The 18,310-nt window shown below is 55.1% G+C and overlaps 2 protein-coding genes across 4 annotated transcripts in view; both read right to left on the bottom strand.

The window, feature by feature from the left end:
* LOC132835135 (calpain-5-like) overlaps positions 1-10,612 on the bottom strand; it is a 42,764-nt gene extending 32,152 nt beyond the window's left edge. Inside the window, exons 1-5 of one of the 2 annotated variants that reach the window (XM_060854455.1) lie at positions 10,457-10,612; positions 6,029-6,263; positions 4,168-4,299; positions 3,183-3,391; positions 567-759 (exon numbers count right to left, since the gene is read on the bottom strand). In XM_060854455.1, the coding sequence (XP_060710438.1) occupies positions 567-759; positions 3,183-3,391; positions 4,168-4,299; positions 6,029-6,193 (699 nt within the window). In that variant the 5' untranslated portion in view covers positions 6,194-6,263; positions 10,457-10,612. Of the gene's footprint in view, positions 1-566; positions 760-3,182; positions 3,392-4,167; positions 4,300-6,028; positions 6,264-10,341; positions 10,420-10,456 lie in introns of those variants that run through there. The other variant, XM_060854456.1, reaches the window with a different exon arrangement.
* A 6,681-nt stretch (positions 10,613-17,293) lies between these two features.
* The window catches only part of taf6 (TAF6 RNA polymerase II, TATA box binding protein (TBP)-associated factor), a 31,698-nt gene continuing 30,681 nt past the window's right edge, over positions 17,294-18,310 (bottom strand). For both annotated transcript variants that reach the window (XM_060854450.1, XM_060854451.1), the window contains exon 16: positions 17,294-18,300. In XM_060854450.1, the coding sequence (XP_060710433.1) occupies positions 18,073-18,300 (228 nt within the window). In that variant the 3' untranslated portion in view covers positions 17,294-18,072. The remainder of the gene's footprint in view (positions 18,301-18,310) is intronic.

Here is an 18,310-nt window from a genome sequence, read left to right as displayed (position 1 = left end):
ACATTTTCACGCAGAGGGTGGTACGTGTATGGAATGAGGTGCCAGAGGAAGTGGTGGAGGCTGGTACAATGACAACATTTAAGAGGCATCTGGATGGGTACATGAACAGGAAGGGTTTGGAGGGATATGGGCCGGGTGCTGGCAGGTGGGACTAGACGACTTGGGGATTTCTGGGCAGCATGGACGGGTTGGGCCGAAGGGTCTGTTTCCGTGCTGTACATCTCTAAGAGTCGAGTCTAGTGGAATGGTAGAGTAGCCCCGAGGGGCAGAATGGCCTGTAGGAGGTCTGTAAGCCCCTCCCTCCTGCCTGTCCAGGGTGGAGGGTGACCCACTCAGTCCCATTACCCCCCACCCCACCACTGTCTGTGGGTGAGGGAAGGTTTGGGGAGGGGGAGGGGGGGGGCCTGGTTTAGTTTGGGATTAAGGCCAGCACAGAAAGGTTGGGCCGAAGGGTCCGTCTGACGAGCACAGACTAAACGGTACACAGATCCCACCGCGGGTGCGGACTCGGCGTGTCGGCGCAGACCGGGCTGCATTGATGTAGCGCCTGGTGAATGAGTCGTTACCCGGATGGAGCAGCTGATGAGCGAGCTCCTGGAGTGGGCCTTCAGGAGGTTGTGGTAGAGTCTGTTCCTCTTGTCCAGGTCTCCGCTGTAATCCCCCTGGGTCAGGGCCACGGGCTCGGACACCCCCCCAGTGAAATCTACCAGCGCGTCCCCGGTGTTGCCTCCATCCAGGGCCTCGTAACATCCATTCAACCTGGGGAGGGCGAGCAGGAAAATCACACCCACATCGGCACAGGAAGATCCCATTCCAACCCTTCCCTCCCCCACCCCCACACCAATCCCCACCCCCACCCCAACTCCCAACCCCTCCCCACAACCTCATCCCCACGCCCAACCCCAGCCCAACACCCAACCCTCACCCCAACCCCACCCCAACCCCAACACCCAACCCCACCCTCCATGCCAACCCCCATCCCAACACCCAACCCCACCCCCCATGCCAAGCCACACCCCCACCCCAACCCTACCCCACCCCCTCACCGCCACCCCCAGCCCCACTCCCATCCCCACCCCCAACCCTGACCCCAACCCCCACCCCCTCACCCCAACGCCAACCCCCATCCCCACCCTCACCCCAAATACAACCCCAACCCTCACCCCAACCCCCACCCAACCCTCACCCCAATCCCAACCCTCACTCCAACCCCAACTCCCATCCCTACCCCCACCCACACGCTCACTCCCACCTCAACCCCAAGCCCAACCCCAACCCTCACCCCAACACCAACCCCCACCCCAACCCCACCCCCCACCCTCACCCCAACCCCCACCCAACCCCACCAACTCCCACCCTCACCCCAACCCCACCCAACCCTCACCCCAATGCCAACCCCCATCCCCACCCTCACCCCAAATACAACCCCAACCCTCACCCCAACCCCCACCCAACTCTCACCCCAACCCCCCCAACCCCCACCCAACCCCAACTCCCATCCCTACCCCCACCCACACGCTCACTCCCACCTCAACCCCAATCTCAACCCCAACCCTCACCCCAACACCAACCCCCACCCCAACCCCACCCCTACCCCCACCCCAACCCCAACCCCCACCCTCACCCCAACCCCCACCCAACCCCCACCAACTCCCACCCTCACCCCAACCCCCACCCAACCCTCACCCCAATGCCAACCCCAACCCTCACCCCAAACCCAACCCCAACTCTCACCCCAACCCCCCAACCCCCACCCAACCCTCACCCAACCCCAACTCTCACCCCAATCCCAACCCTCACTCCAACCCCAACTCCCATCCCTACCCCCACCCACACGCTCACTCCCACCTCAACCCCAATCCCAACCCCAACCCTCACCCCAACACCAACCCCCACCCCTACCCCTACCCCAACCCCAACCTCAACCCCCACCCAACCCCCACCCCAACTCCCACCCTCACCCCAACCCCCACCCAACCCCCACCCTAACTCCCACCCTCACCCCAACCCCCACCCCAACCCAAACTCTTACCCCCACCCCAACCCAGTTTGTCAGTCCCAGTGACGGTCCGAACTCGGTCAGCTCCCTCTACTGCTTTAAACAGAAACTACACCCACCCAGGGCAGGGACAACATGGGGTTAGATACAGAGTAAAGCTCCCTCTACACTGTCCCCCATCAAACACTCCCCAAGACGGGGAAAGGATAGGGTTAGATACAGAGTAAAGCTCCCTCTACATTGTTCCCCCATCAAACACTCCCAAGACAGGGACAACACAGGGTTAGATACAGAGTAAAGCTCCCTCTACACTGACCCCCATCCCAGGGCAGGCAGAACACAGGGTTAGATACTGAGTAAAGCTCCCTCTACAGAGATCTCAATTCAAGCCCGACTGATGGGGAGGATGAACAGCCCGTCCAGTCAGGGATGGGGAAGATGGATGGCCTGTCCAATCAGGAGCAGGGAAAGTGGATGGCCTGTCCATTTAGGAATGGGGAAGGTGGATGGCCTGTCCAATCAGAGATGAGGAAGGAGGAGAGACTGTCCAATCAGAAACAGGGATGGTGAATGACCTGTCCAATCAGGAATGGGGAAGGTGGATGGACTGTCCAATCAAGGATGGGGGTGGTGGATGCCCTGTCCAATCAGGGAACAGGGAAGGTGAATGGCCTGACTAATCAGGGACACAGATGGTGGAAGGCCTGTCCAATCAGGGACAAGGAAGGTGGATGGTCTGTCCAATCAGGAACGGGATGATGGACTGTCTGTCCAATCAGGTATGGGGAAGGTGGATGGTCTGTCCAATCAGAGATTGGGATGGTGGATAGCTTAACCAATCAAGGATGGGGAAGGTGGGTGCCTTGTCCAATCAGAGATGGAGAAAGTTCATGGCCTGTCCAATCAGGGATGAGGAAGGTGAATGGCCTGTCCAATTAGGGATGGGAAGGTGGATGCCTTGTCCAATCAGAGATGGAGAAAGTGCATGGCCTGTCCAATCAGGGATGGGGAAGGTGGATGGCCTGTTCAATCAGGGATGAGGAAGGTAGATGGCCTGGCCAATCAGGGATGGGGAAGGTCGGTGCCCTGTCCAATCAGAGATGGGGAAGGTGGATGCCCTGTCCAATCAGGCACGTGAAGGGGGATGGCCTGTCCAATCAGGGATGGGGATGGGTTGACTTACTTGGCGTAGGCCTTCTCGAGGAGAGAGCACCAGAATTCCCGGTGGTCAGCAGAGTGACAGAAGATGAGCTGACCGTTCATGGTGGGCAGGCGGTCATCGATCACCACGTCTAACCAGGCTCCGAACCGGCAGAAACGGAAATGGAAGATCCCAGCGTAGTCCCCCGGTCGCTTCGGATTCCACTCCTGACTCCCATGATCCGGGATCACCTGCGGGAATAATTCCAGACGGTCAACCCCAGCCACCCCCCTGGAAACCTACACCCAGAGATCCGGTCCCCACCCCCTGGGTGATCGTCACGGCTCCCACACGGGATCCCGAACCCGACGGATCCTGAAACCTGGATCGCCTGTGTTCCCATGGACCACACCCCTGCTGGGAGTGTTTGATGGGGACAGTGTAGAGGGAGCTTTACTCTGTATCTAACCCCGTGCTGACCCTGTCCTGGGAGTGTTTGATGGGGGACAGGGTAGAGGGAGCTTTACTCTGTATCTAACCCCGTGCTGTCCCTGTCCTGGGGAGTGTTGGACGGGGGGACAGTGTAGAGGGAGCTTTACTCTGTATCTAACCCCGTGCTATCCCTGTCCTGGGAGTGTTTGACGGGGGACATGGTAGAGGGAGCTTTACTCTGTATCTAACCCCGTGCTGTCCCTGTCCTCGGGAGTGTTTGATGGGGGACAGGGTAGAGGGAGCTTTACTCTGTATCTAACCCCGTGCTGACCCTGTCCTGGGAGTGTTTGATGGGGGACAGGGTAGAGGGAGCTTTACTCTGTATCTAACCCCGTGCTGACCCTGTCCTGGGAGTGTTTGATGGGGGACATGGTAGAGGGAGCTTTACTCTGTATCTAACCCCGTGCTGTCCCTGTCCTCGGGAGTGTTTGATGGGGCTAATTTGTCGTATTAGGGTATATGTCCGTAACCTTACCCTCCCCCACGCCCTTACCCCCCCCAGTGGAGGGGAAGAATGACACGGAAAGTTCCGGACCTTTTTCCATAGCGAGGGCTCCGTTGCCAGGCAGGAACAGGCCGCCACAAACCAGCAGTTTCCCAGGCTCCCCTGGTTCAGATCCCGTGAGCTGATCCCATCCACGAACAACCGGGGATCCTCGCAGAGTTCCTGTGGGGAAGAACGGGGTCAGAGGTCACGGGGTTCAGGTGGTCAATGAGAGCGGTAGGCCCCAGGCTTCGAGCAATGAAGCCTTTCCCGTTAGGCCCGCTCCGGTCAGGACGCGATTGCAAGAGTGCCAAAACACGAACACGCAGAGCGAACGAGCTCTGTAAGACAGTCGGCAAAAGCTGATTGGCCTTTGCGTTGCCGGGGAGAACACGGGGGATCTCCCGTCACCAACGACAGCAAATTTAAAACAAAACTTCCCGGCGGCCTCTTCCTCAGGCAGAGAACCCGCATTTCTGTAGTGCCTTCCCTGCCACCTCACTTTGACAGCCCGACAGAGCGTCATGGGCAGCTATCCGAATTCGGCGCCAGCGGGGCAAGTTGTCGCTGACAGGAGTTGGAGGGGCGGGTCACAAAATGGCTCCCAGGTTTTGGTGATCGGGGTGGAGGGAGGGTGTTAACTACCCTTCCCCCTTTCAGAGAACCATCCGAGGGACCTTTACCCTGCCTGGGTATGGCACCATCGGCAGTGTGGCACCAACCCTCGACCGGCCTAGTAGAAATGGTGGCAAACGGTAGTTTGATAGCGGGATGAGAGAGAGAGAGAGAGAGAGAGAGAGCTGCTCTTCTGCCCTCTGCTCGTCAGGACCGCACGCAAGAATGCCAAATTCCCAACCCGCCATATTGTGACAGGATGAAAGGGTTCCGATTGGTTGGCTAATGGTCTCTGATTGGCCGAGGCGTCGCCATGGAGAACACAACTATGGGCCCAGTTCTCCTGTGACTCAGGAGGCAAACGCAGGCCCCTTGCGAAAGAAACACTGCTCCTTGAAAGTGGAGTCGCAGGTAGATAGGATAGTGAAGGCGGCGTTTGGTATGCTTTCCTTTATTGGTCAGAGTATTGAGTACAGGAGTTGGGAGGTCATGTTGTGGCTGTACAGGACATTGGTTAGGCCACTGTTGGAATATTGTGTGCAATTCTGGTCTCCTTCCTATCGGAAAGATGTTGTGAAACTTGAAAGGGTTCAGAAAAGATTTACAAGGATGTTGCCAGGGTTGGAGGGTGTGAGCTACAGGGAGAGGCTGAACAGGCTGGGGTTGTTTTCCCTGGAGCGTCGGAGGCTGAGGGGTGACCTTATAGAGGTTTATAAAATTATGAGGGACATGGATAGGGTAAATAGGCAAAGTCTTTTCCCTGGGGTGGGGGAGCCCAGAACTAGAGGGCATGGGTTTAGGGTGAGAGGGGAAAGATATAAAAGAGACCTAAGGGGCAACGTTTTCACACAGAGGGTGGTACGTGTATGGAATGAGCTGCCAGAGGAAGTGGTGGAGGCTGGTACAATTCCAGCATTTAAGAGGCATCTGGATGGGTATATGAATAGGAAGGGTTTGGAGGGATATGGGCCGGGTGCTGGCAGGTGGGACTAGATTGGGTTGGGATATCTGGTCGGCATGGACGGGTTGGGCCGAAGGGTCTGTTTCCGTGCTGGACATCTCTATGACTCTATAACTATGTGAGGGACATGGATAGGGTGAATAGACAAGGTCTACACTGTCCCCCATCAAACACTCCCAGGACAGGGACAGCACGGGGTTAGATACAGAGTAAAGCTCCCTCTACACTGTCCACCCATCAATGCAGGAACAGATTTGAGAGAGTAGGGCGTGGGCCGAATGGCCTCCAATCGTTTTCCCGAAAGGTGGAAGGATGAGCGATGGTTTGCGGCCTTACCCCAGGACGTTTCCACTCTATGGTGCCGGGCGGCGATTTGGTGTAGTAGATGGAATCGTTGGTGACGGGGAAGTGAGGGTCCTCGAACAGGCTCCTCTGGCGTTGACAGGAGCGACGCAGTGCCCGGTAATCCTGCCCCTTGTATCGCCGCACCCGCTGAGGCATGGCGCTAACTTCAGCCTACAGCCTAACCACCTGCACCGGGCCTGCAGGGAAATCCACCGGGAAACCAGGCCTGAGGGGAGAGAGAGAGCCGTGGGTTAGCCACACCATCCCGGGATCGACTGAGGGTGGGGATCGACTGAGAGTAGGGATCGACTGAGGGTGGGGATCGACTGAGAGTAGGGATCGACTGAGGGTGAGGAATCAACTGAGGGTGGGGATCGACTGAGGGCCAAAGGCTGCACTAGGCCCGACCAGCAGGACCCTAGCATCATCGTCAGCTTTCCCTCAGCAAATACAGCAGCAAGAGTTGGAGGGGAGTGGGGAATGTGTCAATATTTACAGGGGGGTCCCCAGGGGGAGGGTATCAGTATTTACAGGGGGGTCCCCGAGGGGAGAGGGGAATGTGTCAGTATTTACAGGGAAGTCCCTGAGGGGAGGGGGGAGTGTGTCAGTATTTACAGGGGAGTCCCCGAGGGGAGGGGTGAGTGTGTCAGTATTTACAGGGGAGTCCCCGAGGGGAGGGGTGAGTGTGTCAGTATTTACAGGGGGTCCCCGGGGGGAGGGGGGAGTGTGTCAGTATTTACAGGGGGGTCCCTGAGGGGACAGAGAGAGAGGGAATGTGTGTGTGTGCGAGTGTGTGTGAGAGTGAGTGTGTGTCTGACTGTGAGAGTGAGCGTGTGTGTGAGGGAGTGAGTGAGTGTGAGAGAGCGTGTGTGAGTGTGAGAGAGCGTATGTGAGTGTGACAGCGTGTCTGAGTGTGAGAGAGCATATGTGAGTGTGAGGGAGCGTATGTGAGTGTGAGGGAGTATGTGTGAGTGTGAGAGTGAGTGTGAGAGAGAGTGTGAGAGAGCGTATGTGAGTGTGTGAGTGTGAGAACATGTGTGAGTGTGAGAACATGTGTGAGTGTGAGAGTGAGTTTGAGAGAGCGTGTGTGAGTTGAGAGAACGTGTGAGTGTGAGAACATGTGTGTGAGTGTGAGAGCGCGTGTGCGATTATGTGACTGTGTGTGAGAGAGCGTATATGAGTGTGAGAGCATGTGTGAGAGTGAAAGAGCGTGTGTGAGTATGAGAGAGCGTGTGTGAGTGTGAGAGCATGTGTGAGAACATATGAGTGTGAGACAGCATGTGCGAGTGTAAGAGAGAGCGTGTGTGTGTGTGTGTGAGAGAGCGTGTGTGAGTGTGAGGGAGTGTGAGAGCGTGTGTGAGAATGTATATGAGTGTGAGAAAGCGTGTGAGTGTGAGTGAGCATGTGTGTGAGAGAGCGTGTTTGAGTGTGAGAGAGTATGTGTGAGTATGTGAGAGAGCGTGTGAGAAAGTGTGTGTGAGTGTGAGTGTGAGAGAACGTGTGAGTGTGAGAGAGCATGTATGAGTGTAAGAGAACATCTATGAGTGTGAGAGAGTGTGTGTGTGAACATGTGTGAGTGTGTGAGAGTTTGTGTGAGTGTGAGAGCATGTGTGAGAGTGAGAGAGCATCTGTGAGTCTGAGAGTGAGTGAGAGATTGTGTGTGAGTGTGAGAGCGTGTGTGTGAGTGTGAGAGCGTGTGTGTGAGTGTGAGAGCATGTGTGAGTGTGAGAGAACATGCGTGAGTGTGAGAGAACATGCGTGAGTGTGAGAGAGCGTGTGTGAGTGTAAGAGAGCGTGTGTGTGTGTGTGAACATGTGTGAGTGTGTGAGCGTGTGAGAGGGTGAGAGCATGTGTGAGAGTAAGAGAGCATCTGTGAGTGTGAGAGTGAGTGGAGAGAGTGTGTGAGAGTGTGAGAGAACATGTGTGAGTGCGTGTGTGTGAGAGAGCGCGTGTGCAAGTGTGTGTGTGTGAGAGCATATGAGTGTGAGAGAAAGTTTGTGTGTGTCTGAAAGAGCATGTGTCTGAGAAAATGTGTGTGAGTGTGAGAGAGCATGTGTGTGTGAGAGAGTGTGTGTGTGAGTGAGAGCATGTGTGCGTGTGAGAGTGTGTGAGTGTGAGTGTGAGAGAACATGCGTGAGTGTGAGAGAGTGTGTGTGAGTGTAAGAGAGCATGTGTGAGTGTGAGAGAGTGTGTGTGTGAGAGAGCGTGTGTGAGTGTAAGAGAGCGTGTGTGAGTGTGAGAGAGTGTGTGTGAGTGTGAGAGCGAGCGTGAGTGTCTGAGAGAACGTGTGTGAGTGTAAGAGAGAGTGTGTGTGAGTGTGAGAGAGCGTGTGTGAGTGTAAGAGAGAGTGTGTGTGAGTGTGAGAGTGTGTGTGTGAGTGTGAGAGAGAGCGTGTGTGAGTGTGAGAGCTCTATGTTCGGGGGTGTGTAGGTTAGGTGTGTTAGTCAGGGGTAAATGTAGAGTATTGGGGCAGTCCAGGCCCTTCGGCCCTCGATGTTGTGCCGACCTGTGGAACCAAACTGAAGCCCATCTAACCCACACGATTCCATTCTCATCCATATGTCGATCCAATCAACATATAAATGCCCTTAAAGTTGGCGAGTCTACTGCTGCAGGCACGGCGTTCCACACCCCTACAACCCTCTGATTAAAGACCCTACCCCCGATATCTGTCCGATATCTATCACCCCTCAGGTTAAAGCTATATCCCCTCATGTTAGCCATCACAATCTGAGGAAGAAGGCTCTCACTGTCCAGCCTCTCTAACCCACTGATTATCGTGTGTAATCACGGGGAGAATGTGCAAACTCCACACAGACAGTCGCCCGAGGGTGGACGTGAACCTGGCACTCTGGGCAAATGAGGCAACAGTGCCAACCACTGAGTCACCACATTATAAAGAGAGGCTTGACAGGCTGGGACCACATTTTCCTCAGAGAGTAGGAGGTTAAGGGGTTAATATATCGAGGTTTATAACATCATCACTTAAACGTTCTCCGAGTGTCTGTGTGGGTTTCCTCCAGGTGCTCCAGTTTCCTCCCACATTCCAAAGATGTGCAGGTTAGGGTGGATTGGCCGTGCTAAATTGTCCCATAGTGCCCAGGGATGTGCAGGTGAGGGTGGATTGGCCGTGCTAAGTTGTCCCATAGTGCCCAGGGATGTGCAGGTTAGGGTGGATTGGCCGTGCTAAATTGTCCCATAGTGCCCAGGGATGTGCAGGTTAGGGTGGATTGGCCGTGCTAAATTGTCCCATAGTGCCCAGGGATGTGCAGGTTAGGGTGGATTGGCCGTGGGAAATGCAGGTTTATTGGGATCGTTGTAGGGGAGTGGGACGGTCTTTGCAGGGGCCGGCCTGGACATGATGGGTCGAATGGCCTGCATCTGCACTGTCAGGATTCTATGAAGGGCATGGATAGCGTGAATAGTTAAGGTCGTTTCTGTGGAGCGGGGTTCAAGGTGCGAGGGGAAGGGGACCTGAGTGCGATCACTGTCACACAGAGGGTGGTACGTGTATGGAATGAGCTGCCAGAGGAAGTGGTGGAGGCTGGTACAATTACAGCATTTAAGAGGCATCTGGATGGGGATATGAATAGGAAGGGTTTGGAGGGATATGGGCCGGGTGCTGGCAGGTGGGACTAGATTGGGTTGGGATGGTTGTTGGGTTGGGCCGAAGTGTCTCTGTACGTGCTGTTTGACTGTCATGCTGGGTGGGGTGGGGTGAGGTGGGCAAAACGAGGACAGGAACCATTCCCCCACCCCCAGGGTCATTGGCATTCTCTCCCTCGTCTGCCCAGGGTGACACATTTGGTTACTTTCGAGGGTGAGTGGTAAGTTTTGTTTTGATGAATTTGGGGGTGGGGTGTGGGGAGGTCTTGACTGATTGGAAGGGGAGAGGGCACAGGGAGTGAGGGAGGCTTCAATCTGATGGTTTTATGGAACTGGGGGTGGGTAGCAGCCCTCAATGGGCTGAACAGCCTGCTCGCGATCTTCTCGCTGGGACTTTCCCTTCCTCCTAATCCTTTCCAAGTTGGAGAGGTGACTATTGCCCCAGGGTTGCAGGACGGAGAGCTGCCTTACTGCTTTAACAAGGGTCCGACCGCACGAGAGAATGATATCCCCGGCATCGGATTCGAGCGACTCAAGTTGGTATCGCCTCTCCACCTGCCCACACCCGGACCCGTTCCTGGGTCTCCCGCTCTCCTGCAGAATTTCTCTGACCCTCCCTCTCAAGCCCTCCCTCCGAAACAGTCTGCCTACAAAGGGGGGCATTCCTGGAATAAAAGAAAACATAGAACACACCAGACCTGGCGGGGGGCTAGGAACCAACTTGGGATTTGAACTTTCCCCTCAGGTCGCAATCCCTCCTGCCTCCCTGAAGCTGCAGTCACTCAATGAGAGCTCAGGTGAACTCAGACTGACCTGTCACAGAATCCGAGAGTATTTCCTCTCTCTCTCTCTCCCCTCCTCTCTAACAGGGCAGCGCTGACGGTCTCTCTCTCTCTCTCTCTCTCTATCGATCGTTCCCCCTCTCTGGAGCAATCTCCCACAAACTGTGTTTATTCAGAGCCAAGCCTGGTTCCCCAACCAATCAGTCCCAGCTTCCTGGTGTACATTCCAAACACACCAAACTCAATTGAGCTGAGCCGGATTGTTAACCCTTTAAGAACACTTTCATCAGTGTCATCAAATCAATCAGTGGTTAGCACAGCTGCCCCCTCGCACAGTACGATTCCACCCCAGGGCGACTGTCTGTGGGGGGTTTGCACATTCTCCCTGTGTCTGCTCCAGGGATGTGCAGGTTAGGGTGGATTGGCCGTGCTAAATTGTCCCACAGTGCCCAGGGATGGGCAGGTTAGGGTGGGTTGGCCGTGCTAAATTGTCCCACAGTGCCCAGGGATGGGCAGGTTAGGGTGGATTGGCTGTGCTAAATTGTCCCATAGTGCCCAGACATGTGCAGGTTAGGGTGGATTGGCCGTGCTAAATTGTCCCATAGTGCCCAGACATGTGCAGGTTAGGGTGGATTGGCCGTGCTAAATTGTCCCATAGTGCCCAGGGATGTACAGGTTAGGGTGGGTTGGCCGTGCTAAATTGTCCCATAGTGCCCAGGGATGTGCAGGTTAGGGTGGGTTGGCCGTGGGAAATGCCACTTCGACATACCCCCGTGTTCCCTGGCCAACATCTCTGCTGCTTCGGGTTTGTTCCAGTGAAGCTCAGTACAAGCTGGAAGAACTGCACCTCATTTTCCACTTGGGGGTCCCAGCAGCCCTCAGGACCCAATATCAGGATCAATCATTTAAGGACCTGAGCACCTTCTCCCACACTCTCACCCCAACCCCCACACACCAGGTCAGGCAGCATCCAAGGAGCAGGAGAATCGATGTTTCGGGCATGAGCCCTTCTTCAGGAATGAGGAAAGTGTGTCCGGCAGGCTTATTCTTTCCTCATTCCTGATGAAGGGCTCATGCCCGAAACGTCGATTCTCCTGTTCCTTGGATGCTGCCTGACCTGCTGCGCTTTTCCAGCAACACATTTTCAGCTCTGATCTCCAGCATCTGCAGAGCTCGCTTTCTCCTCCCACACACCAGGCCTTGTTATCACCTATTCCTGACTTATACCTGCTCCTCGGATGTGCTTTTCCAGCACCACTCTCTGGCCTTGTTATCACATCATCTGCACACAGCTCATTGTTCACCACAGTCACCAGTAAGTCACCCTCCCAGCCAGACCGTTATCCACTCCATCGACTGTCCCAGCGTTGCTCTTTCTCTGGGGGGCCTCTATTCTCACCTATCATTTATTCCTTACCTCATCCCCCTGACCCCACCCCCACCTTCAACACTGTCCCATCTGCCATCAGTTCTGAGGACCTGAAACGTTAACCCTGCTTTCTCTCGGCGGAGCTGCTGAGTTTTTCCAGCAACCTCTGTAGCTTTGAATGACCTCAGTCACAGAGCTTGATAAGGATGGCGTGACCAGGAGGCAGAGGTGATTGGGAAGGGGCATTGGGGGCCATGAGGGGCTGAATGGTCTCCTCTTGCAACAGGTTTGGACACTTACCTACCTGCTCCTCCTCAACTGCATTGATTCATCTCCAGTAGCAGCCCTCCCAGTGGAACTCAATGGAAGGCAGGTGCGTGCCTGACCTGAAGGATGTAGTGTAGCTCGTTCTGATGTGGAGGAGCACACAACACCGGGTCATCGTCCAACAGGTTTATTTGGAAGCACTAGCTTTCGGAGCGACGCTCCTTCATCAGGGGGTTGTGGAACAGGACTATAAGGCACAGAATTAACAGCAATCCAGGGTTTGTTCAATATATCATTTCAGTTGCACGATGCTGTAATCGTTTGCGTTAAATTCTGTGCCTTACGATCTCGAAGGAGCGTCGCTCCGAAAGCTAGTGCTTCCAAATAAACCGGGTTGGATTATAACCCGGTGTCGGGCTATTGTTAACCCAGCTCATTCACGATTCGCATTCATGTAGCGCCGCCTCAGCAAGCGCTCCCCCGGGCTGTCGAGAAGCGATTGCAAAGGTTATTCACGCACAGCAAGATCCCACGAGCAGCGATGCTCGTTTGATGAGGTTTTCACTCCCCCCTGCTGTTTAAAAACCAGACTTCGGTTGTAGGAGAATGTTTGGATGGGTCACACCGGGGGAGAGATGCCCTGCGTTTATAGATTCCACGGTGGGTGGGGGGTGCTGTAGATCACTCAATATCGCAACGCAAGGTCTGAGCTGGTTTCTTCTGTTCACGGGATGCGGGTCCAGCAGTTATTGCCTGTCCCTAGTTGCTCCTTGAGGTGGCGTTGGGGAGATACCTTAGAGACAATACAGCATGGAAACAGACCCTCCACTCCACATCGTCTACGCTGACTTGGTATCCTAACCGAATCTAGTCCCATTTGCCAACATTTGGCCCATAAGCCTTCCTATTCATTAACCCAGCCACATGCCTTTTAAATATTGTCATTGGACCAGCCTCCATCACTTCCTCATCCCATACACGCTCCACCCTCTTGTGAGAAAACCTTGCCCCTTTTAAATCTTTCCCCCCCTCTCACCTGAAACCTACGCCCCCTCTAGTTTCGGACTCCCCCCACCCCAGGGAAAAGACCTTTGTCTATTTACCCTGTGCCTCACAGGTTGACAAACCCCGATAAAGGTCACCTCTCAGCCTCTGACACTCCAGGGGCAACTGCCCCAGCCTGTCCCTCAACTATTTTCATTGAAATAGTGCCTGTGGCATCGTTCACCTGAGGTGGGGGGGCAGGTTGATGGCACATCCAAAAGGTGGCATCTCCAGGTGTTCTATCGGGAGCAGCATGAAATGATTTTTGTTTTCTTCTGTCACTGGGGGGGAAGTGGGGGTTCGAACTCAGGGGTTTTTGCTTTCAGAGAGAGTTTGTCAGCTGGGTGAGGAGGGAGCTATTCAGTCAGTCCATCAGAAATAGCTCAGGTAGGAGTTCACCGGGCACTCCCCGATTCTGAAAGACTTGATTACTTGCCTGCCTGGAATACCTCCAGCGAAGTGTAAATACCGACACACCCTTAGAGTACTTCTCTGGGATGAGGCACCTAGAAGCCACAGGCAATAGCTCAGTTGGGAAGGGGGATAGGTTTTGGTGGGGGGAAGTTCTTCCAGGAATCACGGTGAGTGCTCAACTTGACAATTATTAACCAGAGCAAACGGAACTACCCAGTCACGGACGCCTCACCAAAGACTTGGGCTTGTTTGGGGAGGGAGTAAAGTCTCCCCGAGTCCGTGCTGGTTCTCTGGGAGATGCTGCCATCTCTGCGTAGCGTCTGAAAGGCGACGTTCATAAGACGGGAGGCGAGACCGCGCATTTTAATGCTTAGCCACAATTAAATCTCACATTGCCCTCAGGACAATCAGTGTGGCTGACTCATTCCTTCGTCAGGAAGGGTAGGAATGTCGGCATTTGGACGGAGGTGGATGGAGCAATTCAGCTCCTCACACCCGCAGTCGGGTTGGCTTGACACACTCTATTGGGCTCCAGGAGCAAAGGGCACGGGAGATTTACCAGAGGCTCCTCGGAGTCCGTCCAGCTTCTCCTTGTTGGGTTTCAGCTCTTCCGTCTTCCCAAGTTTCCTCCACTAAAGTGCCAGAGATGGGAGGTCAGGAGGCAATATCTTAACATGGATACAGGGTTGGGGAGCTGAGCAGGTCAAGCAACTCCATGAGACTAGGCCCGTGGGAACTAAGTTTGCCAGGAGCCTCGAGCCCAGTTGGAGGGCAAACTGTCAGAGGGGGAGAAATGGAACAAGTTTGGCCAATCCTCTTCAGTTTAGAGGAATCGGAGATTGAATCGAGATCTTTAAAAGGTGCTAATTGCCAAAGTAGACGCAGACAGGGCGTTCCCCCCACACTCTAGAATGGTTTTAGGACAAGGGGCGGCAAACTTAAAAACAGAGATGGAATTACCTCCCTCAAAGGCTGGGGGAGTCGGTGGAACTCACTCCCCGAGAGTGCGCTGGATGCTGAGACACTGAGTCAATCTAAGGGGGAGACCATTTTCAAATCAGTAACAGGCTGAAGGGGCGAGGCAGGAGAGTGGAGATGAGGCTGAGAGGAGATCAGCGTGTTAAACAGTGGAGCGGGCTAGAGGGGCTGAATGGCCCCGAACTCCTCGTTCGTAGGGAGAGAATTTCCCAAAACGGGTAGGCGTACCGAGGGGGGGGCGAGTGAACATTCAGGTAAACGCTGGCAAACACCAACTAATCCACTTCGGCAGGAAAAACAGAAAAAGCTGAGAGAAAGGGGGGGGAGACAGAAAGGGGGGAGAGAGAAGGGGGGGAGAGAAGGGGGGAGAGAGAGAGAGAGAGAGAGAAAGGGGGGAGAGAGAGAGAGAGAGAGAAAGGGGGGGAGAGAGAGAGAGAAAAAGGGGGGTCGAGAGAGAAGGGGGGAGAGAGAGAGAGAAAGGGGGGAGAGAGAAAAAAAGGGGGAGAGAGAGGGGGAGAGAGAGAAAGGGGGCAGAGAGAGAGAAAGGGGGGAGAGAGAGAGAGAAGGAGGGAGAGAGAGAAAAGGGGGGAGAGAGAGAAAAGGGGGACAGAGAGAGAAAAGGGGGACAGAGAGAGAAGGGGGGACAGAGAGAGAAGGGGGGACAGAGAGAGAAGGGGGAGAGAGAGAGAAGGGGGAGAGAGAGAGAAGGGGGAGAGAGAGAGAAGGGGGGAGAGAGAGAGAAGGGGGGAGAGAGAGAGAAGGGGGGAGAGAGAGAAAAAGGGGGAGAGAGAGGGGGAGAGAGAGAAAGGGGGCAGAGAGAGAGAAAGGGGGGAGAGAGAGAGAAGGGGGAGAGAGAGAGAAGGGGGAGAGAGAGAGAAGGGGGGACAGAGAGAGAAGGGGGGACAGAGAGAGAAGGGGGAGAGAGAGAGAAGGGGGAGAGAGAGAGAAGGGGGGAGAGAGAGAGAAGGGGGGAGAGAGAGAGAAGGGGGGAGAGAGAAAAAAAGGGGGAGAGAGAGGGGGAGAGAGAGAAAGGGGGCAGAGAGAGAGAAAGGGGGGAGAGAGAGAGAGAAGGGGGGAGAGAGAGAGAGAAAGGGGGGAGAGAGAGAGAGAAGGGGGAGAGAGAGAGAGAAGGGGGGAGAGAGAGAGAGAGGGGAGAGAGAGAGAGAGAGGGGGAGAGAGAGAGAGAAAGGGGGGAGAGAGAGAGAAAGGGGGGAGAGAGAAAGGGGGGAGAGAGAAAGGGGGGGAGAGAGAGAGAAAGGGGGGGAAGAGAGAGAGAAAGGGGGGAAGAGAGAGAGAAAGGAGAGAGAGAGAGAGAGAGAAAGGGGGGGGGTAAGAGAGAGAGAAAGGAGAGAGAGAGAGATTGCAGAACTCCATTGTACAGGGTGGTCTGCTGTGTGAGGCAGGAACAGCGGGTGATTAGGGAGACAACTGAAAGGGTGCCTCTTGCTGGAGTTGAATATAAAAGTATGGTGGGTTTGCCGAGAGGTGAATCCACACCAGGAGGTGTGGGCGCGTTCCCTCGAGAAGACATTTTCAATGCACCGAGGGAGTCAAGGAGCACGGTGTGCACTGACAGTAAAGTCAGGGTGGAAACTGTAACCACATCTCCATCAACACAGTCATTCAAACCTCCCACATCCTAAAGCCCCTCTACGACCTTCCTCGTTCCTTCATTTGTCCCAAAACCTCTCCCACGGGTCTTGGAGCAACTATCCTCAACTTGCCTGTCATTCCTGCCAGCCAGGGATTTGGACCGGAGAGAGAGGATGGAGGTGGCTGGGTGAGGAGACAGGACAGTACAGTCAGCCAGCGGGGAAACAGTCTGTGCTGACACAGATTCCTGAACTAAACCAGTGCCTGCTCCTGGCACGTATCCCTCCAACCCTGCCCTGTTCATGAACTTACCCAAATGTCTTTTAAATGGTATATAACCGTAGCCACATCCAACACTTCCTCAGGAAGTTCATCCCACACACTCCAAGTAAAAAAAAATTGCCCCTCCGTCTTCAAATCTTTCATCCTGAAATCCCCACCCCCCCATCTGAGGGAAAAGACACCCGCTATTCACCTTATCCATGCCCCCTCATGATTTTATAAACCTCCAGGAGGTCACCTCTCCCAAGCTGCAGTAAAACAAATCCCAGCCTCTCCTAATAACCCAAACCTGGCTCTGCCCTGGTCACTCTCCAGTCTCACCGTCACCGTATTCTCTCTCACCTCCAACTCAGCCAGATCTCTGGCACCACGTGAATTCAGGAGTTTGCACCCCCTCCCTATTTTCTAGGTCTCTGAAATCTATCTTCAATAGGTTCTGACAACCCCATCCCTTTGACGAGAGGAGTGGGTGGGTGTTTCAGTTCCTCACGAGGTAGCCTCTGTCAGATTCTCCAGGTCAGCATCCCCACACACCACCAGGTGTTCAGCAAACCCCCGAGGGGTTTATATCGGTCTCGCCTTGGCATTTCCCCCCGATGCCCTCCTCAGTTAGAATGGCATAAACACAGAAGCCGATCTCAGGATGGTGCCAGACAACAGTCACATCACTACAGCAGCTGCAAATGCCAAGGGGCACATTAAACACTTCAGTGAAGAGGGATTTGATGCAGAGACATTTATTCTTACAAATTAAAACTTAAACCAGGAGTAAGGTTTGTGTGATTCGAGCAATGGGAGAGTATCTAGCCAGAGGCCATGGTCACTGTGCCAGTCTGTACACAGGTAACACTGCCCCCAAACCCCTCCAAAATCAAACCCCATGACCTGTGTCCCCCCTCCCACCCTCCCCCCACCCCAGTCTGTACACAGCACAGCGGGGGCAGCGTCAGCAATGTTCAGTCATTGCCAATCCGGGCTGCGGGAAATAATCTACCGGACGTCATTCATCACCGGCCACCTACCTCCCAATCTATACCTCCTGCCCCTCTCTCTCACACAGGCAGGCAGGCAGACATACACGGGTTCAAACACAGGCACCCGCACACAAGCAGACAGGCGTGCACACATAGACGCGCGAGTGCACACTGGCAGACAGACAGGCACACACACACAGGCAGACAGGCGCGCACGCACACAGGCAGACAGGCGCCCGCGCGCGTGCAACACAGGCAGACAGCCGCGCACGCGCACACAGGCAGACAGGTGCGCTCACACATACAGGCACGCACACACACAGGCAGACAGGCGCGCGTGCACACACACAGGCAGACAGGCGCGCGCGCACACACACAGGCGCGTACACATACACACAGGCAGACAGGCGAACACATACAGGCAGACAGGTGCACACACACAGGCAGACAGGCAGGAAGAGTGGGTAACTGGGATGGGCAGCTTCATTTACCTCCCAGTGTGGGCCCCGCTCCCCTCAGCCCCACGCGCAGCTCGGAGACTCCCTCACTGCTCCCACCGGCATTGCCGCCCACTCCCCGTCAGTCAGCGCTGGGGGAGGGGAGAGAGAGAAGCTGCCGGGGGGAGCAGACCGAGGCGAGTCTGTCACGGCAGGGGGGAGCCAGGCAAACCATTGCTTCGTTGCCTTCTTCCCCCGTCTCCCCGAAAACACTCCCTCCCTCCCTCCCTCACTTGGGCGAGTGCTGTTGTAAGGAGCTGTTACTGGACTGGCTCTTGCTTTCGGAGGTGGAGGGCAGCGAGACCACGATATATTTCTGGGTGCTGCCAGTCACGGTGCTGCTGGGCGCAGTCTGAGAGGTAGACACCAACTTGACAATCGGCTGAATGCTGGCCACTGTGGTGGTGACCGGTGACGTACTGCCTGACCCACATGGAGTTGTCCTCAGTGTGATCACCTGAGGGGAG

Source organism: Hemiscyllium ocellatum, chromosome 44, assembly GCF_020745735.1.
Source record: "Hemiscyllium ocellatum isolate sHemOce1 chromosome 44, sHemOce1.pat.X.cur, whole genome shotgun sequence".
Taxonomy (NCBI): domain Eukaryota; kingdom Metazoa; phylum Chordata; class Chondrichthyes; order Orectolobiformes; family Hemiscylliidae; genus Hemiscyllium; species Hemiscyllium ocellatum.
Note: the sequence above shows the minus strand (reverse complement) of the source record. Positions and strands in the feature narration are given on the sequence as shown.